General features: G+C 39.2%; 1 protein-coding gene across 6 annotated transcripts in view; it reads left to right on the forward strand.

Moving 5' to 3' along the window:
- FAM118B (family with sequence similarity 118 member B) overlaps nucleotides 1-26,919 on the forward strand; it is a 49,904-nt gene extending 22,985 nt beyond the window's left edge. For 5 of the 6 annotated variants that reach the window (XM_044258171.1, XM_044258172.1, XM_044258173.1 and 2 more), the window contains 7 exons: nucleotides 170-262; nucleotides 5,120-5,372; nucleotides 15,695-15,922; nucleotides 18,417-18,545; nucleotides 20,518-20,803; nucleotides 26,075-26,134; nucleotides 26,383-26,919. In XM_044258171.1, coding sequence (XP_044114106.1) covers nucleotides 177-262; nucleotides 5,120-5,372; nucleotides 15,695-15,922; nucleotides 18,417-18,545; nucleotides 20,518-20,803; nucleotides 26,075-26,134; nucleotides 26,383-26,396 — 1,056 coding nt within the window. In that variant the 5' untranslated portion in view covers nucleotides 170-176 and the 3' untranslated portion in view covers nucleotides 26,397-26,919. Of the gene's footprint in view, nucleotides 1-169; nucleotides 263-5,119; nucleotides 5,373-15,694; nucleotides 15,923-18,416; nucleotides 18,546-20,517; nucleotides 20,804-26,074; nucleotides 26,135-26,382 lie in introns of those variants that run through there. The other variant, XM_044258170.1, reaches the window with a different exon arrangement.
- Nucleotides 26,920-26,994: the final 75 nt, after the last annotated feature.

The following is a 26,994-nucleotide window of genomic DNA, read 5'->3' on the forward strand; positions in this document are numbered from 1 at the left end:
ATTCTTTAAGTTAGAGATGCTCATTAATTAATGAATCTCTGTAGAGCAGGGACTACCTCTAGAACACCTTTAGGGTATACATCTCATTAAAACTGTTTAACATGCGTGCTATTTTAAATGGTATATATTACAGATCTAATTGTGGTCTGTGGTGTTTAATCTATTTTAGAAACTGGATGGCTTCTACAGGGAGCCAGGCCTCTGATATAGACAAGATTCTTGGATTCTTCAGTGATGGCGCACCCCCCACCAAAAAGCCCAGGTAAACAAGGGAAGGGAATTGAGGAACATTTAGTAAATTGCCATTAATGGTAGATGACAAAAAATAACAAACAGACTTGCCCAAAACCCAGTTTTTTTCACAAATTAATATTGACCTTCATATAAAAATCATTTTTATTTTGGCTTTAACTTTTATTTTTAAAAAGGTCATAAATGTACATAATTTCCAAGTCAGTACTCCAGGCTTATAATGCATTGTCCCTTTCCAGAGATAATCACTTTCAGCTTTTTTATCTGTTTCCTCTAATACTTGGACCCATATTTTTAAATGCTGTCTATTTACTGCTATTTTTTAGTTTTTGGTTTTATCTGTTTTCCAACTAATGAAGATGAGGATTAGGCTTGCTGTCCTGGAGCCTCTCCACACGTGTTGCCCCACCCTACACACACATGAAACACTCTTTCCACATTTCCCTGGTGTTTTATATTACAATGTTTGGTTGTCAGTTTTCTTCCCCCCCCCCTTTTTTTTTAAAGATTTTATTTATTTATTTGACAGAGATTACAAGTAGGCAGAGAGGCAGGCAGAGAGAGAGAAGGAAGCAGACTCCCTGCTGAGCGAAGAGCCCAATATGGGGCTCGATCCCAGGACACTGGAATCATGACCTGAGCGGAAGGCACAGGCTTTAACCCACTGAGCCACCCAGGCACGCCATCAGTTTTCTAATAGTTACATATATGACTGTATTAATAGTGTTCATAGCTGAGCCTAACAGTAGTTTTGATTATACTTTCTTGTTCATTTTTTCCACCAAGTTATTCTCTCTTTCTCTCTCTGTTTTTTTTTTGTTTTGTTTTGTTTTGTTTGCTTTGTTTTTTATGTATCTATCAGCTTATCTTCAAACTCTGTGACAGAAAAAAAAATCTTTTAGGTATGCTGACACTCATCAGTAATTTACTAGTTTACATTGTTTCATGGATTTTTTCCCTTCCGTTTTCCTTCCGGACTGGCCTCCGCTCTGGACTGTCATTCTCCAGACCTCCTGCATTGCTGATGGTTTGCCGTTTTCCTTTCCCATGACCCCCAGAATTCCTTTTACATCTCTCCTGTTTTGGATTTTCTCTTTCCTGGATATTGTCTTGCCCTTTTTTGGTGTGTGGTCCTTCATTTTGCTGAAAAACACTCTTCATCATGCACCCTTTGTAAGGATTCACAGGAGAAGAGTTTTGAAGACATTTGAAGATGTCCTTATTATATTTGTCCATTTATTTGATGATTTGGCTGAGTGTCAAATTTTAGGTAGGAAATCATTTTCCTTAGAATTATGAAATTATTATTCATCCTCTGCCAGCAGCTATGTATTCCTGCCAAAATAATGAGTCTTTGCTGATTCCCAGTCCTTTGTGTTACAGGACCTCTTCTTTTCTCATTAGAGGCAGAATAGTTATTTTATTCTCAACAACCTGAAATTTCACAGTGAGGTACCTTCATATGAGTCTAGCTATCAGGTGGCCTTTTCCAAGTTGGCTACTGATAATTCACTTCGGAGAACTTTTTTCGTATTTGATAATTCCCTTCACAGTTTTTTCTGTATTGTGCCTTTGTAGTAGAACTCTACAAACTGTATTTGGATGTTGGACCTTTTGCAGTAAGACTCTGTAATTTTCTTTTTTCTTTTTTCTTTTTTTTTTTTCTTTTTTTAAGAGAGAAAAAAAGAGTGTATGTGAGCTTGGGGTGGGGGCGAGAGAGAATCTTCTTTTTTTCTTTTTTTAAAAATTTTATTTATTTGAAACAGAGAGAGAGATAGGGGGAGTGGCAGACAGAGAGAGAAAGAAACCAGCTCCCCGAGGAGCAGAGAGCCCAATGTGGGACTCGATCCCAGGACCCTGGGATCATGACCTGAGCCGAAGACAGACCTTACCCAGCTGAGCCACCCAGGTGTCCTGAGAGAGCGAGAATCTTAAGCAGACTCCATGCCCAACACAGAGCTCAACAACACAGCCCTTGAGATCATGACCTGAGCCGAAATCAAGTCGGACACAACCGACTGAGCTACCCAGGTGCCCCAAGACTCTAGTTTTCTGTTGCTTTTTTTTTTTTTTTTATCATTATACCTTCTCAGAGATTTCCTGTTTTCTTCCAGTGTTACAAATTTTTTGTTCATGACATTCTTAATTTCCAAGAAATCTATTTGCCCACCCCTTTTTTATAGTATTTTGTTCATTTTTCAAATATGACTTTGTTTTTAAATCTATATGAGATACTGTTTTCTTTTCCAATTTTCTTCTCTTTCCTGTATTGTCGCTTCTTTCCTGCAGGTTCCTTTCTTTTTTTTTTTTGGTTAAGACTTTATTCCTTTATTTGATGAAGAGAGACACACAAGAGAGGGAACACAAGCAAGGGGAGTGGGAGAGGGAGAAGCAGACTTCCCGCTGAGTGAGGAGCCTGATGCTGGGCTCCATCCCAGTACTCTGGATCATGACCTGAGCCAAAGGCAGCTGCTTAACTGAGGCTGAGCCATCCAGGTGCCCCCAGCAGATTCCTTTCTATCTGCTAGTTTGTTTAGATATAACTCTCACATTGGGGGCTTTGTTCAAATATAAGGTGACCTTTCTTTGTCTGCTCACATTTAAGAGAAGACACTAAAAAGCCAGTTTGAGAATCTAGGTGTGCTTAAGGGACTTGGTCACTGATGGGCTTCACTGTGGGTGTCAATCATGGGCCAGGTTCTGTAACTGAGGAATCCCAACCTATCAGAATGTCTTTTCTCTCATGCTGGCCTTTTTCCCCAAAAAAGGATGCCTGGATGGGGCATGGGGTGCAGGTATAAGGTTGCTGCCATTGTCTGAGAGTCGTCCTCTGGGAGAAGGATGCAGGGGAGTCTTATATTTCATATATTGACTTTTACTTAATTCCCTTTCCCAAGCTGTGTACAGTGTTCTCAGATACAGAACCCTCTGGTATAGCCTCTCTGGAAAGCAGGCCTCTAGTCATAGAGTTCTAACTGCTTCTAATATGGCCTTGCAACGAATTCTCTGTTTTGGCCCCACCTGCCCCTCTACCTTCAGATTTATTTGAACACTCCCAAAATTCTATAGAGGAAATCATCTCTTACTGTACAACTCCTAAAATTTTGTTGGCCTGTGTTATCTGCTGTCATCTCTCCCTGTTTTGAGTTTTATGAATTTATGCCTTCTAAAAAAAAAGCAGTTACTTAGTGGTTTTAGGAAGAATCAGAAATGAAACACAACTGCTGATTTTTTCCTTTTTAACTAGAAATTTTAAATTCGGCAGATTACACCCTAAACCTATAATGGAAGAGGTAAAAAAAAAATTCAAATAATACAGTACAATCAACTGAAAAGTAAAAATCCTTATTCTCCCCAATCCCCAGAGTTAACCACTATTTATAGTTCTTGTGAATCCCTCTAGAAATTTTCCGTGAGTATATATTTGTATATTTTCCATATCTTGATTGCCTTGAACTGAAACTCATTTTCGTCATTTGCTTCTGATATCTATTATCAGTCTTTTCCAGTAGACTTAACTTTTGAGATTAAGGACTTCATTTTATTCATAGAACATTACTAATGGGACGCCTGGGTGGCTCAGTTGGTTAAGCCGCTGCCTTCGGCTCAGATCATGATCCCAGGGTCCTGGGAACGAGTCCCGCACCAGGCTCCTTGCTCAGCAGGGACCCTGCTTATCACTCTGTCTGCTTGTGGGCGCGTTCTCTCTCTCTCTCTCTCTCTCTGATAAATAAATAAATAAGATCTTTAAAAAAAAAAAAAAAAGGAAGAAAGAAAGAAAGAAACATCACTAGTACCTACCATAGTATCTGGTACTTGGTAAGTTTTTCATATTTGTTGAATGACCCAAGTGCTGGAGTTGGAAATAGGGAAGGCAGTTGCAAGGTTTGTTTCCCCAAAACAGGTTTCCCAAGACTTAAAGTACCATTTTTTATGTTACGCCAAAATGCAAATCCTTTTTCTTTTATTTTGACAAAAAATTGAGAAAGGCAGTTTCTTGGAAAACACCTGCCATCAGCAAAAATTAAAGTGAGTAAATATATTTCAAACATATTTTAATGTAGTTTCCAGACTGAAGTGGGGGGGGTGGAGTGGGGTATGGAGAACCAAAACACAAAACTTGTGTCTGTACTTCTCTTCAAGACAGAACTCCGTGCTTGTCATGGTAAGAAAGTAATGTTTTCTACTTCTTGTCGTATCTATTGGATAGTTATAGCTTTGTTTATTTAGGTAACATGAAGCTCCCGTGTTTTCAGAATTCTGTTAGCTACTTTTTTTTTCCTTCCTCTTTTTTTTCCTTTTTGCCTTGCAGATAGAAATCTAGAACAAAATGGAAGTGAAATGTGTTCCCATACTTGATGGTCTCATTCTCAGTTTTAGTCACGCTCAATTTTATCGTACTAGTGTTTACAAAATTGAGCTTAACTTTGGCTTTCTTTCATCTCTTGTTTTATATCTCTCAACAATAGGAATTTAATTTGTATGGATTTCTTTTCTCTCTGGAATCCATGTTTTTTGAAATTTAATGTTGGTTTGAAATATAATTTAGTTAGTAGAACTCAGCTGGGCTGTAATTTAATTGGATCTTTTCCTACTGTTAGTGGGTTTTCTTAGCTTGAAAGAACTATGAGGGAGAAAATTGTTTTTAAGATTGCCTCTTAGGATTCCTGAAATAGGTTTTTCAGCAAGCCCTGGCACAATATTCTGGTCTTTTTGCTTAAGATACTCAGGAGAGGTATCAGAAATTGTTATATCCTCTTTGCAACTATGAAAGTAATAGCTGAAAACCATGATTTTCAACAGCCTTTCCATGTGCCTCCTATCTGTTGGACATTCCCAATCCTCTTTGTTTGGCTGACTTTTTCAGGAAGCTGCTCCCAAGCTTAAAAACGAAGAAGCCTCGGGAACTTGTGCTGGTGATTGGAACAGGCATAAGTGCTGCGGTGGCACCTCAGGTTCCAGCCCTGAAGTCCTGGAAGGGGTTGATTCAGGCCTTACTGGATGCCGCCATTGATTTTGATCTTCTAGAAGATGAGGAGAGCAGGAAATTTCAGAAATGTCTCCATGAAGACAAAAATCTTGTCCATGTTGCCCATGACCTTATCCAGAAACTCTCTCCTGTGAGTATCCTCCTGTGTATCTTGGCATTATTTCCTGAAACTGTGACACATGTGCTGAATGTAACAAGGATATTCATTGTGAGCTTATAGATTTTGGAGGGGCAGATGGAGAGAGAGAGAGAATCTTAAGTAGGCTCCATACCAGAGTAGAGTAGAAAGGAGGGCTCGATCTCACAACCCTGAGATGATGACGCAAGCTGAAATCCAGAGTCTAGAGGCTTAACAAGTTAAGCCGCCCAGGTGCCCCTTTAGCTTATAGATTTGCATAACTCTTGGCTCTTCCACAAAAGGTCTGCTTATGGATCCTATTCAGGGTAGTTATCTTGATCCGCGCGCGTGTGTGTCTGTATCTGTGTGCCTGTGTGTGTCTGTAGATGGTGGCAATAATGATGTTGAGGTCTTTATATTTACGAAAATGAGACCACTGTCCCATTATTGCTGTGTATTGAATTTATTTTTTCTCTGCTCATTACCGTGTAGTGGCTTGCCCTGCCATCCATGCCTTTTAGGGAACCCCAGAAAGATTAGAGATCATTCTTACCCTTTTTGGGTTAAGCATCACCATTTCTTTAAATGTTCCTTTTAAAGGCGATCACTCAGAATATTTATAAGGAATTTTGTCATGTTTTATCAAATTGAGTTGGATACCAGTTCATGAATAATAAGGACCTCCTTGTTTGCACTGTCTTCAAAATGCCTTCAAAAATCAGAATTCAGGGGCGCCTGGGTGGCTCAGTGGGTTAAGCCACTGCCTTCGGCTCGGGTCATGATCTCAGGGTCCTGGGATCGAGTCCCATGTCCGGCTCTCTGCTTAGCGGGGAGCCTGCTTCCCCCTCTCTCTGCCTGCCTCTCTGCCTACTTGTGATCTTTCTCTCTGTCAAATAAATAAATAAAATCTTTAAAAAAAAAAAATCAGAATTCATTTAAGATATATTTAGAAATAATAGAGTAGCCAAATCATGTTCTAAATCTTAATAAATCACATATTTTAAAAAAAAAACTCTTGTTATAAAATAATTTTTTTTAAGATTTTATTTATTTATTTGGCAGAGATCACAAGTAGGCTGAGAGGCAGGCAGAGGGAGAGGAGGAAGCAGGCTCCCTGCAGAGCAGAGCAGAGAACCTGATGCAGGACTTGATCCCAGGACCCTGAGATTATGACCTGAGCTGAAGGCAGAGGCTTAACCTACTGAGCCACCCAGGTGCCCTTTATAAAGTAAATTATTAGTGTTGATTCCCATACCCTCTTTCCAGGCCCTTGGGCATATAGGAAAGAAGTGTCATTAAAAGGTAGCCTAAAAGAGAGCCATTTAAAAGTAATTTCCTCTTGGTTCGTGACTCATTTCAGAAACTTAGTACCTTTTACTTCCTCTTCTCATTTCCTTGTTCTTAATTGTGATAAATTTTTACTAATCAAGAATAGTGTAAATAATTAGTAAGCTTTAAAGAGTTCATAGGACCTCTGTCTCACACCATACACAAAATTAATTCAAAATGGGTTAAAGACCTAACTATAAGAACTTAAAACTGTAAAACTCCTAGAGGAAAACAGATTTACAGCTTCATGACTTTGGACCTGGCAGCAGTTTTTTTTAAACATGACACCAAAAGCACAAGTAACAAAAGAAACAGTAGATATACTGCACCTTACTAAACATAAAAGCTCTTGGGCTCAAAGAGCACTTTCAAAAAAGTAAAAAGTCAGCCTCCCCCCTCCCTGCCAGAGAACAGGAGAAAATATTAGCAATTCATATATCTCCCAAGGGTGTAGTGTCCAGAATAAAGAACTATTATAGCTTAACAATAAAAAGGCAGGTAATTCAAAGGATTTGAATTGACATGGTTCCATGTGCTAGTAAGCGCATGTAAAGGCCTAGAGCATCTTTTCATGCAGTAGTCATTAGAAAAATCTACATCAAAACTACTTGAGGTATGCTTCACATGCACCAAGATGGCTAGACTCAGAAGGTCAGTTATATATTGGTGAGGCTGTAGAGAAACTGAATCCCTCATCCACTGCTGGGATTGCGAAATGGTGCAGACAATGTGAAACACAGTCTAGCAGTTCCTCAAACAATTAAATATAGAGTTACCATCTGACACAACAGTTCTGCTTCTAGATAGACCCTAGAGAAATGAAAACATAGGTCCATACAGAAACTTACACACAAATGTGGGTAGCAGTATTCATAATAGGCACAAGGTAGAAATAACCCAGATGTCCATCTACTGTCTAGTGGATAAACAAAATGCAGCACATTCATACAATGGAATACTACTTGCCAATTAAAGGAAGTTCAGTACTGATAACATGCTGCAGTTTGAATGACCCTTAGCGTAATGGAAGCCAGTCACAAAAGACCACATATTAGATGGCTGCATTCATGCAGAATGTTCAGAATAAGGAAATCTGTTAGAGACAGAAAGTCGATTAGTAGTTGGCAAGGACTAGAGCACAGATGGAGGGCAGCCAGGTGATATTTAAAGGCTACGTGGTTTCTTTTGATATGATGACATGTTCTAAAATTGAGTGTGGTGACAGTTGCGGTATCTGTGAATCTATAAATAATCATTGAATTTACACTTCAAATAGGTGAATTGTTATGAGAATTGTATGTCAGTAGAGTTGTTAAAGGTAAAAGGAAAGAAAATGTGTAATTAAAATATTAATCAATAGAAAGTGAGAGTGGCTATATTAATACCTGATAAAGCACACTTGAGAGCAAAGAGGAAAGAAAACTTTCTTAATGTCTTAAAAAATACAAAATTGTTTTTGTATAAAAAGGTAATTAAAAAGTATATAGCCAAAAAATTTAAAGGAAAAGTATTACGGAAGTGTGTCAGCCAGTTAATTAACAAAAATGATATCTTTGGCGGTGGGGGAAGCTCATGAGTACTGTGTTAGACTAGGAAGACTGGTCTGTGGATGAAGACTGGTCTGTGGATTTCAGACTAGGATGTACAGTGTTGTCATGCCACTCTCTTGTCTTGGCTGTCACCTTCACTCATCCATCACAGTGGTCTCCTGAGAACAGAAAGCATGATTTTACTAGTTGGGTGAATTGTAATTGAAAGTAATGAGAAGTTTTGAAGTCAGTGTCAGTAAGTGTATACCCAACAAACATCAAACTGGGGTCACTTATTATCTTTGGATGAAAATTTATTATTAACCTTAAAATGTAGTTGTGGGTTAGTGTCAGTTGCAGTAGAGGAGAAATTATCAAACTTTTTGGTCTCAAGACTCCTTTATATACTCTTAAAAATTATTGAGAAACTCAAGCAGCTGTTGTTTCTGTAGAGTATTTCTGTCAACATTCACTATTAAAAATTGAGAAATGTTTAAAATACTTACTTAAGTGTACCAATAAGCCTATCACATGTAAACGTAATTAACATGTTTGTGGAAAATAATTACATTTTCCAAAAATGAAAAATTAGTTGTATTGTTTCACACTTTAAAGAATCTTTTTAACATCTGGCTTAATAGAAGACAACTGCATTCTCCTATCTGCTGTATATACTATGTGTTGTTTTGGTTTAAGTATATGGAAAAAGTCAGGTATCACCGGTGTGTAGCTGGCAAAGAAAGAAGTATTTTAATAGTCTTTTTAGATACTTAGAGATATTCACCGTTGATACTACACTAAAAACTCAGTTAAGTGGTAGCTTCCTTCCTAAAGATTAATAGCAGTATGGAATCTGAAATCACATCCTTATTAATGGTAATATGGAATCTGAACTTTTCCTATTCTGCTGCATTAAAATCCATGATCCATCTTGCACTTAGAATAAATCTTTCACCCATGCATGATTTTGTAACATCATGCATCTGTCATTTAGAAAATCTTGGTTCACTGAGTTACATATATCCTCTAGATATTGACACATTTCACTACACAGCTCAAAAATTACATTCATTAATAACACCACCAGTCTCATCACATAAATATTTGGAGGTTGTCAAGCTCCTGGTGGCAGATTAGAGTTTTCTAAAATTCTGGTTTTTCAGTTCTAAAGTGTGTTTGAAACCAGAATAGACCCCAAATAACCAAAGTAATGTTAAAAAAGAAAACCAAAGCTGGAGGCATCACAATTCCAGACTTCAAGCTCTATTATAAAGCTGTAATCATCAAGACAGTATGGTATTGACACAAAAACAGACACATAGACCAACGGAACAGAATAGAGAGCCCAGAAATGGACCCTCAACTCTTTGGCCAACTAATCTTTGACAAAGCAGGAAAGAATGTCCAATGGAAAAAAGACAGTCTCTTCAACAAATGATGTTGGGAAAATTGGACAGCCACATGCAGAAAAATGAAACTGAACCATTTCCTTATGCTACACACAAAAATAAACTCAGAATGGATGAAAGACTTAAATGTGAGATAGGAAGCCATCAAAATCCTAAAAGACAACACAGGCAGCAACTTCTGTGACCTTGGCCACAGCAACTTCTTGCTAGACACTTCTCCAAAGACACAGGAAACAAAACCAAAAATGAACCATTGGGACTTCATCAGGATAAACTGGGTTTTTTTGTTTGTTTGTTTGTTTGTTTGTTTTTCACAGCAAAGGAAACAGTCAACAAAGCTAGAATGCAACCTACAGAATGGGAGAAGATATTCAAAAATGACATATCAGATACAGGGCTAGTACCCAAAATCTATAAACTCAGCACCCAAAAAAGAAAAAAATGTAGTCACGAAATGGGCAAGAAGACATGAACAGACATTTCTCCAAAAAAGACATTCAGATGACTAACAGCAGACACATGAAAAAATGCTCAACATCACTTGGCATCAGGGAGATTTGATTCAAATCAAAATCAAAACCACAATGAGATACCACCTCACACCAGTCGGGATGGCTATAAAATTAACAAGTCAGGAAACAATAGGTGTCAGTGAAGATGTAGAGAAAGGGGAACCCTCCTACACTGTTGGTGGGAATGCAAACTGGTGAGCCACTCTGGGAAGCAGTATACACGTTCCTCAGAAAGTGAAAAATAGAGCTACCCTACAACCCAGCAGTCGCACTACTGGGTATTTATACAAATGAAACAAAAACAGTGATTCAAAGGGGCACATGCACACCGGTGTTTATAGCAGCAATGTCCACAATAGCGAAAACATGGAAAGAATCCAGATGTCCCTGGAAAGTTGGATGGATAAAGAAGATACATAATATATATAATGCTAGCCATCAGAAAAAATGAAGTCTTGCCATTTGCAATGATGTGGATGGGGCAGGAGGGTGTAAGGTTAAGTGAATTAAGTCAGAAAGACAAATGCCGTATGATTTCACTTATATATGGAATTTAAGAAACAAAACAGATGAACATAGGAGAAGGGAAGGAAAAATAAGATTAAAAAGAGAGGGAGACAAACTATAAGAGACTCTTAACTATAGGGAAAAAAACTGAGCATTGCTGGAGGGGAGGGAGTAATGGGGTGATGGACATTAAGGAGGGCGCTTGATGGAATGAGCGCTGGGTATTACATGCAACTGATAAATCACTAAATTCAACCCCTAAAACTAATACTACCCTGTATGTTAACTAAACTGATTTTAAATAATTTTTTTTAAATTTCTGGTTTTTGCTTGAAAGCTCCACTTTTGTCATAGGCAACCATAACAGCAGTCCTCAGTTGTTTTTCTCAAAATGGCAGGCTCACTTCATTCGTTTTTTCAAAAATGCCTGAGAATGCCCAGCTCTGAAAGACTAGTTTATCATTTGTTCAAGTAAAAATCATGTTTGATTAAAAAAAACGGATAATTGAGCTTGCCGTTCAATCACGCAAATGTTTCGCCTGGAGACAGCCATCATACTTTGGGCTGCAGCAGAAGTGCTCTGTGCACATTTCCCCTTTCTTCATACAGACTTTTAAAAGGAAGGGTCAGGATTTAATACAATTAATAATTTTTACTGCTTCATTAAGAACATTTTTAAGTGAAACTGGGATTTTTTTTCTAAGTCTTTGGTCATGAAGAATGCAATGATTACAGGCACAGCTGAGTTCTACTGTCTTGATTCACACTAAGTCATTAGCAGTTTTATCCACAATTGCTTTTGTACCATTGGTGCACATATCGGCACAGTTTAAAAGACAGAAATTACCTTAATATTATTATGAAAATAATTTTACTTTGCAAACTCCTTAAGGAATCTTAGAGATCCACAGGGACCATGGGCCGTGTTTTGAAACCTACTTTATTTATTTTTTTGAAGATTTTAGTTATTTATTTGACAGAGAGATCACAAGCAGGCAGAGAGGCAGGCAGACAGGGGAGTGGGGGGAAGCAGGCTCCCTGCTGAGCAGAGAGTCCATAGCGGGGCTCTGCTCGATCCCAGGACCCTGAGATCATGACCTGAGCCAAAGGCATAGGCTTAACCCACTGAGCCAACCAGGCACCCAAAAACCCACTTTAATAGAGGATACGTAAGGAAGAAAATAGAGGCAAACCAAAGGCTTAAAAAAAAGACACACGTTTAGGGAGATGTGAACACTGAGTATTTGACAATAAGGAATTAATATTATTTCTTTTTTCTTTAAGGTGTGACAGGTGTTATTGCAGTTATGTTTTGTTTTATATGTAAAGGGGGGCTTTGGGAAATTGTTGAAGTAGCTGCATGAAATACAACGTTTGGGAACTGCTTCAGAAAAATTCTGTTCAAGGGGAGAGCATGGCAGGGTTTTAGTGGAGGGGAATTTAGGTTAAATAAGATTGGTCATATGTGATAATGGTCGAAACTGGATGATGGGTGTACAATGGGGCTTATATTCTTTTTACTTTATATATGTTTGAAATGGTCTTTTTTTTTTTTTAATTTTATTTATTTAGGGGCGCTTGGGTGGCTCAGTGCATGAAAGCCTCTGCCTTCAGCTCAGGTCATGAGGGTCCTGGGATTGAGCCCTGCATTGGGCTCTCTGCTCGGCAGGGAGCCTGCTTCCCTTCCTCTCGCTCTCTCTGCCTGCCTCTCTGTCTACTTGTAATCTCTGTCAAATAAATAAATAAAATCTTTTTTAAAAAGATTTTATTTATTTGACAGAGACATAGCACAAGTAGGCAGAGCAGCAGGCAGAGGGAGAGGGAGAAGCAGACTCCCTGCCGAGCAGGGAGCCCTTTGTGGGGCTTGATCCCAAGACCCTGGGATCATGACCTGAGCCAGAGGCAGCCACTCAACTGACTGAGCCACCCAGGTGCCCATGAAATTATCTTTTTTTTTTTTAATTAAAGAATCTAACAGCAATAATATGGCCGGTTAATTCAATAGGCCCATCTACTGAGCCAGTTTCTTCACTAGGGAGGTGATACTGTGCAGTCAGTAGAGAGAACTTGGGTTTCAGAATCAGACTCTGCCATTTAAATGCACTGGGACTTTGGGAAAATTCAATTCTCAGAATCTATTTTTGCATCTGTAAAACTGGGCTAATACTCCTTAACTCATGAAGAGTAAGTTAGACAATGTATATGAAGTGTTTGGCACATAGTAAGTACATCCTGAATGTCTGTAACCTTGGTGAGAAAGAGTCAGGATTTTGTGTTTACTGTATCTGGGATCAGAAAAATGAGAGTTAAGGGTAGAAGGAACTCAAGTACCATTGGTTTCATTTCACTGTTTTAAGTGAATAAGAAAACGTCCATAAAATTGTGTGGGAGTTTGGCATTTCCTTTTGACAGTGGAACCTCCTTGTTTGTTTTCATTCCTTTGTCTTTGCTTAGGCTACTGGTGGGAAATTTAGTTCTAGGGTCACATACTTCAAGAGAAAGAAATGTTCATTTTAAGTCTGAGGCAATAAATAAAAGAAATAAAAAAATAATTAAAAAAAAAAGTCTGAGGAAATCATCAGCACAGCTGCAGAAAGCCTCTTTCCTTCCTCTCTGTGTCCATACGCGAGCTGTAGGAACTTAAAGAAATAGAACTAAGAGATAGCTCAAGTAAGTGACTTAGAACATTTATTCCCAGGCTTTTAACCTTTTGTATTTCTTTCCTTACAAGCAAGAAAATAGTCCACACCCATAATTACCCGTCTGTATGCGCAGGTATTTTTATCTGTGTGTGTAATAATTAAACTGGCGCTGGAATATGGAGTTCTATTAACTGTGTATGAATCAGAGTACAAAATGAAGATATAAAACACAACAGGGAAGTTCTTAAAATCACCATAGTTTTTATTTAATTTTAAGCTTAGTTTTGCTTTTTTGAATAGATATTATGTATGCACCTTGCAGAAATCAAAATGAGGTAAAAAGGTTTATGTACGTTGCAACATCTCATTCCCACCATGCCTTTGTCTACCTTCTCTTCCCAAACTCACCCCTTCCCGATAGGTCACCACTGTTACTAACTTTTTGAGTATCCTTTCAGTGTTCCTTTTTCGCAAAACAAGCAAATAGGACTAGATTTATTCTATCTCACTGCCTCTTCCATCCCCCATGTCAAAAGGTAACACTCTAAATGTACTGTTGGGTATCTTGTTTATTTTACTTAATAGTATATCCTGGAGATCTTTCCATACTGGCCTCCTTTATGGGTTCTTGGCCAACTCAATTTCCTACACACAGCTTGCATGGCTTGTTTCCAGTCCTTTATTATTACAGATAACAGAGCAGTGATAACCTTGTGTATGTCATTTCATTTGTTTGTAGTGTATCTGTGGGATATATTCCCAGAGATGGGATTGCAAGACTGTAGGGTGAATGGGTTGTGATTTTGGTAGATACTAAAGGGGAATCATATTTTTTATATAGTTCATGTATGTGGTGAAATTCATTAAGTATGGTTGTAAATTCTTCACTCTTTCTGATCGGATTGTTCAAGTCGCAGTTGAAAAGCATGCCCCACATTGTTAACCACATAAATATGGGCTATACAGTCTGGCACCAGAAGAGACTCTGAGCCCACTGAGAACAGCCTATCATGAGAATCCTGTCTAATGGTAGATGTTGCATGGACTAGTGATTGACAGACCAGATAAACTTCAGGGCGTGTCACCACCTTTGCTTTGTGGTTTTAGTTTCACCTCTGTGCTCTAGTTTTCCAGTGTTTAAATATTTACCATTTCTTTTAGTTGGTAGGTATAATTTAAAGACTGGATAATTTTATAACGTTCTTTGAAAAATTAGGAAAAGAATTTGCAAATGGAAATGTATTTTATGAATCTGCTTACGTGGTTCCATGGAAACAGATCTTTCTCTGAGCATTGAGCTATTAGAAGGAGACACAAAACCAGGAAGGTAGGGGGACTAATTTGAGAAAAAACAAAAGGAGCTCGAACACTTACGTTATAGCAGCTGAGTACAGTTACTTGGAGTTTGGGAAATACTGGGGCCTTTATGAACTGATTCTTCCTTTGATATTATCTAACGGGCTGATAGTTGCAGGAACAAAATAGGGATTAGTCATTTGTTATAGCACATTACATAGTTACGTTCCGTTTGAAATTCCTGTATCCCTGGGCTCACTTCTTATTTTAAGTTATAAAGCCACCTTCCTACCTGGGGTTTGTATTCTGTTTCCTCATTAGTCATTGAGATATTTACATATACTCAGAATGAAACTGGGAAAGCCCTTATTCAGGTAAATCATATGTAAAGAAGGAGGAAGGGCACCTGGGTGGCTCAGTTGGTTAATTGTGTGCCGTAAGCCCAGTTCATGATCTCCAGGTCCTGGGATCAAGCCCCTGCATTGTGCTCCCTGCTCGGCAGGGAGTCTGCTTCACCCTCTCGCTCTAACCCTCCCTTCTCATGTGCACGTGTTCTCTCTCTCTCTCTCTCTCTCTCTCTAATGAGTAAGTTTTTTTAAAAATCTTAAAATTTAAATAAATTTTTTAAAAAACAAAGGAAGAAGTCTTCTTAGAACTGATTAATGTTTGGTATTTTTAAAAACAGTTGCAAAATGCAGATTTATGGTAACCTTTGTTGTATACTATTTTTCCCAGCATACCTGTAAACAAATTCCTGAATTATGCTAAGGGAAAAAAGCAGGCAGGGATAAGATAAGCCATTTTTCCTAAATCCATAAACATCTTGACCATGCCCATTTTCTTCAATCTATAAAAATGCTTGTTTAGAGAATTTATGCTTATTTGCATATGATGTAATAGTACTGATCACTTACTATGTGCTAGGCATTGTGCTAATAAGCACATGGCATGTTTCCTGTTTTTCTTAGTATAACTTTCTGAGGTAGACAATATTTTATCCTTATTCTTAAGTACACAGTATTCTTCAAAAATTTGCTATATTATTGTAATCAAAACAAGTGACCGACAAAACACGTGGAATTAATTTTTCTCTTTCTAATCCCTCCCCAGCGAACTAGTAATGTTCGATCCACATTTTTCAAGGACTGTTTATATGAAGTATTTGATGATTTGGAGTCAAAGATGGAAGATTCTGGAAAACAGCTTCTTCAGTCAGTTCTTCATCTGATGGAAAATGGAGCCCTGGTATTAACTACAAATTTTGATAATCTCCTGGAACTGTATGCAGCAGATCAGGGAAAACAACTCGAATCCCTTGACCTTACTGATGAGAAAAAGGTAACAAGTAAGGGATTGTTCTCTTCTTCAGGCTAGTGGGTTGTATCTTCATCAGAAAAACTGTTTTCTAGTTGGTATATTATACACTGCTGGTATTTATGTTGAGGTATAAAAGGAAGATTCTTGTCCCTAGTTGGATTTTTATTTTTTCGTTTTGAGATAAAATCAATACAGAGTAAAAAATGCACAGCTCTGAAAAGTATTCAGGTCTGTGAGTTTTGACAATTTCACGCAATTTCAAAGCAAGGTTATAGGAAGTCATTTAAACTGTAAGATCTTTTTAACATTTGCTAATATCAGATGAGCACAATACTGATTTAGAGTTCTTTCTTAGGATATATTCTTCATGGCTTCTATAAGAAATATATGAAAACTACTTTTTGATGTTGAAGAGCAACTTTCAAGCCAAGTGATAGCTGGGCTGAAGTTGATGTTCAGTGGAAACCTCAGGAGTGTTGTGTTGTGTTTTGTTTTGTTTTGTTTTAATACAGCCCATGCTGTAGTTGAGCCACTTACCATAATACTGAATTATATATGTTGATCTATGTCAACTAACAAGATAAGGCTTTTTTATTAGAATGGTCAAACTTCCGCACCAGTAGGAGATTCTGTAAATGGACTACCATTTACTTAATTGATGAAATACAGTGAAGCCATGAAAAGGAAAATATTTCCATTACCATAATCAGAGATGATGAATGAAGAAGGAAGAAAGAAAAAACAGGTTATAAAATGCTACCAAGTCTCATTTGTCCTGCTTTGTATTTTGCAATTTTCCTTCTCCACTTTGTTTTCCAAAGAACCTGTCTGACTTAGAGCCTAGATAAATAGTTTGGATAGAAAACTGATTCACCCGCTCACATTTATTGTCACGGTACTGTCTCTGCCAGAGCAGCAGATTCAGTGCCATTCTTGTGATTTGGCCAAGTTTGTGGTCAGGTTTTAAAAATAAATCAAATGTAAAGAAATGGTGCCGTGAAGGCCGGTTGGCTCTGACTGGCATGTTTCCCGCCTGATACCTGTGTGGTTGCTATGGTCAGCTCCTTCTTCGCCTGAAGTCTCTCTCTGACCTGCCCTTACGTTTTTTGAAGGGGCCTGTCCTTATATTTTTACCCATTTCTTTCATGGCACTTTACTGTAACTTTCAGTTTTTATCTTGGTTTGTTTTCTCGCTGTTTGTCCCATGGAAACAGCACCTCCATTTGCACAGATACCACATCAGCCCTTACCCTGACGTCTAAGATAGTACTTGGCACGTAGCAGGTGCTCAGTAAATACTTTTTGAATTCATAGACGATTGAATGAAATTCAAAAATTAATGGCAAGAAACAGCTTCTCTGATGTTCCTGATATAACCTCCTAGGATTATGACCAGCAACAGAAGCATAAGGGCCTTTTCAAAGTAAGGGGTTTCTTCTCTCAGACTTGGCTCTTTTTTCTTGCATTGCATTTTCATCCTGGAAGGTTTGCTTTGTGATTTTAGTCCACAAGAGGGCAGTATTGAAATTGAGTGCATTAACGCAGTTCACTGGTGGTGAGATTGCAGCCTGGTGTTACTCAACGTTCAGCATCTCTAACCCAAACCTGATTTCTCTAGAATGATATGAGAATGAAATTATGCTTTCTCAAGTCCTTGAGGAAATAGAACAGTGACATCCAGGTGGCTCTCTTTACCCTTATCATCTAAGTGATTGTTTTTCACTGGTAGCCTTTTAGGTAACTCAGGGGACAAAGTTGCTTATCCACTGCACAAAAAAACCACCCGGAAACTTTGGGGCTTCAAACATTTTATTTGCATCTGATAACGTGAGTGAGCATTTGAGCTGGGCTCATAACCGGGGCAGTTATGCTAGTTTTGCTGGTTACCCACGTGGCTGCAGTCACGAGGTGGCTTGGCCCAGGCGGGGTTGCTGTCAGATGGCCCTGCTCCCATGTCTGCCGGTGTGGGCATTAGGCTGGGCCACGTATCTCTAAGAGGCTAGCTGAGGCTTCTTATGTGATGGTGCCGGCTTCCAGAAGCCACAAAGGGGAAATGAAATTTGTGCCAACATTTTTCAAGCTGCTGCTTGCATCCTGTTTGCTAAGGCCCTGTTGGCTGAAGCAAGCCAGTGGCCAAGCCTGGAGTAAGTGTGAAAAGGGACTGCACAGGGCCTGGATATAGGACGCGTGATACCTTGGGGATCTTTGCCAAAACAGTCTTCCCAAACTGTCATGTGTATCACCAGTGGTGCGAGCCCTAGCATTTCTGCAAATGATGACACTTGAGTTTTTGATGGTTACGTTCAAAGCGAAATCACCAGGCATGCTTCCATCAGCCCTAACAGCTGTACCTGGAATGGAAACTGAAGCCACACTAAGTCTTACGTGCTTGCCCTACGGTATCATGAAGTGTCATGCTAGCAGCCTAGTCCATCAAAGCAGCCTCGTGCCCATGGGGACCTTTAAGCAAATGCTCAGCCCTGCCAACTTGGTTGAGTATATTTGTGTTATACAGGTTCTAGAGTGGGCTCAGGAGAAGCGGAAGCTGAGCGTCTTACACATCCACGGGGTCTACACCAATCCTAGTGGCATTGTCCTCCATCCAGCCGGGTACCAGAATGTGCTTAGGAACACTGAAGTTATGGTGAGTGGCGCTGCTCTTGCTGGTCGCAAGAAAGCCTTCCTGGGAAACCTCTGAATACACGCTCGGTCTTCACGGGATAACGTTTTCCCCATGAGTTAAAACTGGAAAGTGAAGCTTTCTTTCTGTGCTGCTTAGCTTGTGGTTGTGCGTGTGCTAGTATAGGAAATGCAGAATGTCTCTTCAGGTGCCCAGCCAGAGGTTTTTATCTTGTTCTTTTTTTTTTTTTTTTTTTTTAAGATTTTATTTATTTATTTATTTGACAGACAGAGATCACAAGTAGGCAGAGAGGCAGGCAGAGAGAGAGAGGAGGAAGCAGGCTCCCTGCTGAGCAGAGAGCGCAATGCAGGACTCAATCCCAGGACCCTGAGATCATGACCTGAGCCAAAGGCAGAGACTTAACCCACTGAGCCACCCAGGCGCCCAAAGATTTTATTCATTTATTTATTTGACAGACAGAGATCACAAGTAGGCAGTGAGGCAGGCAGAGAGAGAGAGAGGAGGAAATACGCTCCCTGCTGAGCAGAGAGCCTGATGCGGGACTCAATCCTAGGACCCTGAGATCATGACCTGAGCCAAAGACAGAGGCTTTAACCCACTGAGCCACCCAGGTGCCCCCTTTATTTTGTTCTTGATTGACAGCCAGCAGATGGCATTCTGTCACCAGCACCCTCCCTGCCTACAAAGATGACGTTATTATCCTTCCTCACCATTTGGTTTATTACACTATGAAACCACCTCTGTGCCAGTAATAATATATGCACTTTTTTACAACCAGTCACTCTAGAACATACATTCTGAAAAGACTATGTGTGAATGGTGATAGGCTTATATTGAATTATCACACTTACTGCTCAGTGCAAAGAAATTCTAAGTAGGATGATAAAACTTTGTGGAAAAGGCTTGTGGGTTCTTTGAGATACAAGTCTTAGACTTGTTCACACATACGTGTAAAGCACTGTCTGGCCAGGGTTATGTGGGGAAAACTCACTGCCCCCCCCCACTCTGAGAACGGTGTATACTGGCTCTTTTCAGGAGTAGGTTGCTTAGAATGATAATGTCTTTTTATATGATGTAGCAAAAGAAAAACCAGGGAAATGTAATACTTTCTAAAGCATAAGGGACTTTTTTTTACCTATACTTTCCCTGTCATGTTTTTTTATTGCATCCATCTTTGACACTGAGTGATCCCTAGAGCAGAATCATCTCTGATGTTTGTATATTATACATATGTATATATATATACACACATACATATTAATGTTCTTGGTAAGTGTCTTTTTTTTTTTTTTTTGTTAGCAAATCTGATAATGGAATTATCTTCTCTGGTGATCCCGTGGTTCAGTTTATAAAGCAGATAAAGGAAAATAATGATCTAGAAAATGGAAAGAGGGGGGCACCTGGGTGGCTCAGTGCATTAAGCCTCTCTGCCTATGGCTCAGGTCATGATCTCAGGGTCTGGGGATTGAGCCCTCCATCGGGCTCTCTGCTCAGCAGGGAGCCTGCTTCCTTCCCACCCCGGCCTGCTTCTCTGCCTACCTGTGAGCTCTGTCTGTCAAATAAATAAAATCTTAAAAAAAAAAAGAAAAAATGGGAAGAGTAAGATATATTGAAAATTTCTCAGTGCCTTATGGCCTCTGGACATACAGATCTGACAGATAAGCTGTATAGCAAGTAGCCCACTGCCTACTCAGTGAAAGCCTGAATAGAGAGCAGTAGAATGTCCAGTATAGATAAAATTTTAGACCAGTCATCAAGTTACAGAAATAAACAATAAGATCAGACTCCTTTGTGGGATGAATATACCCTCTTTATATTCATCCCACAAAGGAGTCTGATCTTGCAGTTTGGCTAACTAATTAGCTATCACAGTCTGTTAAACGTTGTAGTTATGATCCTGTTGACCTTTTTGTTTTGGACATGTCTTACATGTGTCTTCACAGTGTCATTAACGTGTTGTTTCTTTTCCCGCAAGAGAGAGATTCAGAAACTCTATGAAAACAAGTCATTCCTTTTCCTGGGCTGTGGCTGGACTGTGGATGACACCACTTTCCAAGCCCTTTTTCTGGAAGCTGTGAAGCATAAATCTGACTTAGAACATTTCATGCTCGTTCGGAGAGGAGATGTGGATGAGTTCAAGAAGCTTCGAGAAAACATGCTGGACAAAGGAATTAAGGTCATCTCCTATGGAAATGAATATGCTGATCTCCCAGAATATTTCAAGCGACTGACATGTGAGATATCCACAAGGGGTAGATCAGGTAAGATGAATTTTGAGACTGAGAGCAATAGCTCTTTGACCTTTTATGTATCTGTGATGAGTAAAATCATTACCAACGTAAGAAATATAATCCCACCTGTATTAGGAAAGGAGATCATGGTCAGTCTTCAAGTTAGACTAAAATGCCATTGGATAGTAAGAAAGTGGACAAAGGCATATTCCAGCTGTTTATTATAGAAGTAGGAAGAATGAAAAAAATACTCAACCTCACTAGTGCTCAGTGAAATATAATTAAAATATAGATTTCAAAACTGAAAAGAATGACAGATTACTCAGTTTTGGCTAAAGCTGTGAGGAAAGAAATATATTCACGTCATGTTGGCGGAGAAGGTAAAGTTTGTACAGCTCTTCTGAAGGGGAAGTTTGGAATATGTTCAAAATTTAAAAACCTTTGATCCAGAAATCCCACTTGATACAAATTTATCTTAGACATTTCTCCTAAGGAGATAATTGGACAATTGCACAATTATACTACACAATTACATAGAGATAAAGGTATGGAAATATAATCATTTTTTTTATAATGGCAAAAAAAAGTTGGAAGTAACCTAAAATACTCCAGTTAATAGACTTTGGGGACGCCTCGATGGCTCAGTGGGCTAAAGCCTCTGCTTTCGGCTCAGGTCATGATCCCAGGGTCTTGGGATCGAGCCCCACATTGGGTTCTCTGCTCAGCAGGGAGCCGCCTTCCTCCTCTCTCTCTCTGCCTACTTCTCTGCCTACTTGTGATCTCTGTCTGTCAAATGAATAAATCTTTAAAAAAAAAAATACATCAGCATTTGTGTAATTGATGGAACACAGTGAAGCCATAAGAGGGAAAATTTTGTTGCCTGAAAAAACATTAGGGACATAATATATGAGTAAAGAACACCAGGTTGTAAAATGCCACCACGGTCCATCCCATCCCTACAGAATTGTATTCTGTACAATTTACATTGTATTCTGTTTTGTATTCTGTTTTTGTTTCTGTATGCATGGGGAAGTATCTGGAGTGATGTTTACTGAATTAACTGTGGTTATCTTTCTGTGGTAGGATGTAAGTTTTATTTTTATTAGTATTTTGTTTCTGTGTTAGCGTTTCTGGCATTAATTGTGCATTATCTTTACAATCAGAACAAATTTTTTAAAAAATACTATTTGAACACTATTACGGTATTTAAGATAGAGTCTAGGGGTACACTCATTTGTCATTTTACCTCCAGGTTCTAACAAAGCCAAATGGATATAGAAGTTCAGTTTATTAATGGCCCCAGGCAAGTTCCCAATAACCCTAAAAAAGGCCAAACTTTTTGGTATCTGCTAATTTGAAGAATGCTTTTTAAAACTTTGCTGTTGTATGTAGTATATATTCTTGAAAAGTTCTATGTTGATACGTATTTGCGTTGTTGATCCAAATGCACCTCAGGGGGCCTAATAAAGTACAGCAGTTTAATATAGAGAGAACTTTTCCTAAACCTAGTATTATTCCTTGATTTCTTTTCTGAATCAGATTTTTTAAGTGGACTTTTACTGTAATGAGAAATTCAAAAGCCATCTGATGGATGGCTGTCCATCAGAATGGAACCAGATTTGTAAAAGACATCACCACAAATGAACACTAAAAACTGTGTCAACCCTTCCTCCAGAAGACTTCAGAAAACCCCTTTTTTACTGTTCTTAATTCCAGTTAGTTAACATACAGTGTTAAATTAGTTTCAGATGCACAATATAGCAATTCAGCACTTCCGTCCATCACCCAGTGCTCATCACATATGCCCTCCTTAATCCCCATCACCTGTTTCACACATCCCCTCACCCACCTCCCCTCTGGTAACCACCAGTTGGTTCTCTATAGTTAAGATCTGTTTCTTGATTTGTCTCTTTCCCCGCCTTTGCTCATTTGTTTGGTTTCTTAAATTACACATGAGTGAGATCATATGGTGTTTGTCCTTCTCTGACTTATCTTGCTTAGCATTTTACTCTCTAGCTCCATCCACGTCATTGCAAATGGCAAGATTTCATTCTTTTTAATTGGTTGCTTCCATATCTTGGCTGTTGTAAATAATGCTGTTCTAAGTATAGGAGTGCATGTGTCCCTTTGAATTTGTGTTCTTGTATTCTTTGGGTAAATACCCAGTAGTCTGATTGCTGGATCATAAGGTAGTTCTGTTTTTAACTTTTTGAGGAACCTCCATTCTGTTCTCCAGAGTGGCTGCACCAATTTGCATTCCCAGCAACAGTGCATGAGGGTATCTTTTTCTCCACATCCTCACTGTCAACTGTTGTTTCTTACGTTGTTGATTTTAACTGTTCTGACAGGTGTGAGGTGATATTGTAGTTGTGATTTGCACTTCCCTGATGGCAAGTGATGAAGAACATCTTTTTGTGTATCTGTTGGCCATCCGTATGTCTTTGGAGAAATATCTGTTAATGTCTTCTGCCCATTTTTTAATTGGACACTTTGTTTTTTGGGTATTGAGTTTGCTAAGTTCTTTATGTATTTTGGATACTACCCCTTTATCGGGTATGTCATTTGCAAATATCTTCTCCCATTCAGTAGGTTGCCTTTCAGTTTTGCTGATTGTTTCTTTCACTGTGCAAAAGTCTTTTTTTTTTTTTAAGATTTTATTTATTTGACAGCACAAATAGGAGGAGGGGCAGGTAGAGGGAGAAGCAGATGAAGATGCTGGCAGAGGGAGAAGCAGACACCCCACTGAGCGGGGAGTGCAGTAAGGACCCTTGGACCATGACCTGAGCCAAAGGCAGCTGCTTAACCAACTGAGCCACCCAGGTGTCCCATGCAGAAGCCTTTTATTTTGATGTAGTCCCAGTATCTTATTTTTGCTTTTGTTTTCCTTGCCTCAGGAGAGCTATCTAGAAAAAAGTTGTTACAGCTGATGTCGAAAAGGTTACTGCCTATGTTCTTCTCTAGTATTTTTATGGTTTTTAGAAAACACTTTCAAAAGACAAACCTTTGGGTTTGTCTCTTTTGTGAAAATAATTTGCTCTTCTTAGGGATGCGTTTTCTGCTGGCCTGCAGTGTTTCAGATTCTTCTGCAGCTGGCCCACACTTAGGACTTTGAGTAGGCTTTTCCATTGTGCATATTCTGTTGTCATTAAACAAGAGGTGCCTACCAAGCTCTACATATTTCTTTTGATCTGCATTCTGAGATCTTCTGCCCAGGAAAGATGCTAAAATTAAAAACAATAATAAAACCCCCCTGTACTGCTGTTCTTATTAAACAAAATCTTCTCTCGGCAAAAATTATCAGAAGTATTATAGAGGAGCACCTAAGTGTGTCTGCTTTTGGCTCAGGTCATGACCCTAGGGTCCTGGGGTCGAGCCCTGCATCGGGCTTCCTGTTCAGTGGGGAGCCTGCTTCCTCATCTCCCTCTGCCTGCCACTCCCCCTGCTCCTGCTCTCTCTCTCTCTCTCTCAAATAAATAGAATCTTAAAAAAAAAAAAAAAGATATTACAGAATGTCACAGATTCTTTTATTAGCTGCCTGGTCTTCCTCCCAAAGTGGTTTTTCCCAGAGTCCTTTACCTTTCAGTTGAATATTCTGAACTTTTAAAAATGAAGGGTTTTCAGTATGGCCAGGGGGCTTCAGTAGAGTGGTCAGCTGAGTTTGTGATTTGAAACCTAGCAGAGCAGTTTTAAGTTAAAAACATTTAGCAACAAGTAAAGCTTATCCTCCATCCTTGATTATGATTTGACTCTCTGTGGGTACATACTAGTAAGCAGTAAGAGGTCTTTTGTTGTTGTTTAACACTGAACATTTGCTAGGCTCCTGACATACTTGCTGTGTACTTGCTTTTGCATAGTGAAAGTTGCTTGGATTCAAAAGATTCTGTAGGTTCTAGTATATTTATTTCAGAAAAATCAAGTAATGGGAAAAGGAAAAAATTTTATAATTCATTATTGTAATACAAGCAATTATTTTTGTATATTTCCAATTAACAATTTTTCCTGTGCATTTTTTCATAATTGTGAACCAAAGTATACATAGTCGTGTTACTGTTTTTATTCAGTGATCCAGTCTCCTATATTTTTCTGTATGGCTGGTTTGATAACCATTAGTGTTAATGATGTGTTACGATCCAATGTGGATGACTAGGCGCCTGGGTGGCTCAGCAGGTTAAAGCCTCTGCCTTTGGCTCAGGTCATAATCCCAGGGTCCTGGGATCAAGCCCTGCATCTGGCTCTCTGCTCTCTGCTCTGCTTCCTCCTCTCTCTCTGCCTGCTTCTCTGCCTACTTGTGATCTCTGTCTGTCAAATAAGTAAATAAAATCTTTTAAAAAAAGAGTATTACAGCATTATACTTTAAAAAAAAAATCCAATGTGGATGTTAGCTTACCCAGTTTTTCCCCTGTTAGGCAATTTCTAATTTTGTTCTAGTTTATTCTATTGCAAGTACTGTTGGCAATGAATTACATCTTCATCCCTACAGTTTTTCCTTTTGCCAGTAATTTCGTTCAGATGGGTTCTCCGTATAATTACTAGGTCAGAGGGCATGAATATTTTAGTGGTTGATAGCTATTGCTAAAGTTCTTTCCAAGAGGGGGAATACCAATACCAGTTTGTATGAGTACTGTGCTTTTATTCATTTATACTCTAATTGCTCATATTTCTGATGACTGTTTTCTTCCACGTGTTTAGTTTTAAACTTTTTCCTATGCTATTTTCTATCCCAGGGCTGTCCAATAGAATTTTCTGCAGTGATAGAAATATTATCTTCCCTGTCCAGTACCATAACCAAATGCCCATGTGGCTTTTGGACATTGAAATGTGGTTTGCGTGACTGAGGAACAAAGTTTTTAATGTAAAACTATTTAGCCACATGTGGCTAACAACACCATATTGGGCAGCACAGATTGAAACTGATTTTGTGTTGTGAGAGCATCTGCTACTTTTCACTCTTCTTGGTTGAATTTGCTCACTTGCATGCTGCTCCCCGTCTCCATCCCTAGATTTTTACCTAAATTTGTCCTTCTAAATGAGTTAGGAACAGCAGACACACTTTTGCCCATTTAATGCTTTATTTGCAATGTTAGTGCACTCGCAGACCTTACTGCTTCCCTCTTACCTGAAGACTAACCCAGTTCATTCTCCCCACCTCCTTATCCTCTGGTCTGTGATGTCCTCATTACTAAATAATGCCATCCTTCTTTGACCATGTTATTTCATTACCCTTTGGTGGGTTGGTTTTCTTTGTATTAGGAGTTTTGACTTCCCGGTCTAGTATCTGATACTGATGTGCATTTTGTTCAGCAGGGATGGTGAGAGAAGGTCAGCTGAATGGCTCCTCGGCGGCACACAGTGAAATAAGAGGTATCCTATTTCCTATTCTGTTTGTCAGCTTCGTGGGCAGAAAATGTTTTTCTAGGATTTGTTTAGTAGCTTGGAGAACAAGGACTTCTACCTGTTAGGGATTCTGTATTTTCCTGTGGAGTCTATCACAAGATTCCTAGTATCTGTGTTGTTTTGTCTCCTGAAGGGTTAAGTTGGACTTAGTATCTGCAGCTTTGGACATATACTGTGTTTCATGAGACTTCATTTTATTCTCTTTCTCTCCACAGACTGTAGAACATGAGAGGGGGCTGGAGAGATCATCAGCATTAGACCAAGGTGTCAGGCCCGACTGTGGAGAGTATTTAACAAGTAAACTTATAAGAACCCAGCACAGCTCCGTGGAAGTACCAAAACCCAGAGGTTGAAGGTTGGGGGTAGAGTTGGGGGTGAGGGTGGGGTGCTCCAGCTCAGTCCTTCATGCCCACTGGTTCTTGATCTTCTGCGGCCTCTTCCAGTTCACGAATCCCCAAGCGACAACGGGGCCCAGTGCAGCCTCCCCCACCCCTGCGCTGGACATGCCTGTGTCCACACAGCAGATCAGTGCAACACTTCCACTGACTGTGGCTCCAGCCCTGCATGAAGGACTTGGGAGCTAGACGCCGTGGGGTCACCGTGGCCCTTGTTGCAGTTTTGTACTCTATACCTGGTTTTTCAATTAAGCTTAATGGCTTTTTTAAAACATGACTTGAAGCTCTAGTTTTCTAGACCTTTTACAGTGTACAGTATTTTACATAACTGAGCTGTATTAAAAGCTTGTTCATTTACTTCCCAGGGCCCTGGCTCTACTTTTAGAGTCCCTTTAGAAAACCTGCAAAGGCACTAAATGAGCCTACTTTTTG

Source organism: Neovison vison, chromosome 7, assembly GCF_020171115.1.
Source record: "Neovison vison isolate M4711 chromosome 7, ASM_NN_V1, whole genome shotgun sequence".
Lineage (NCBI taxonomy): Eukaryota > Metazoa > Chordata > Mammalia > Carnivora > Mustelidae > Neogale > Neogale vison.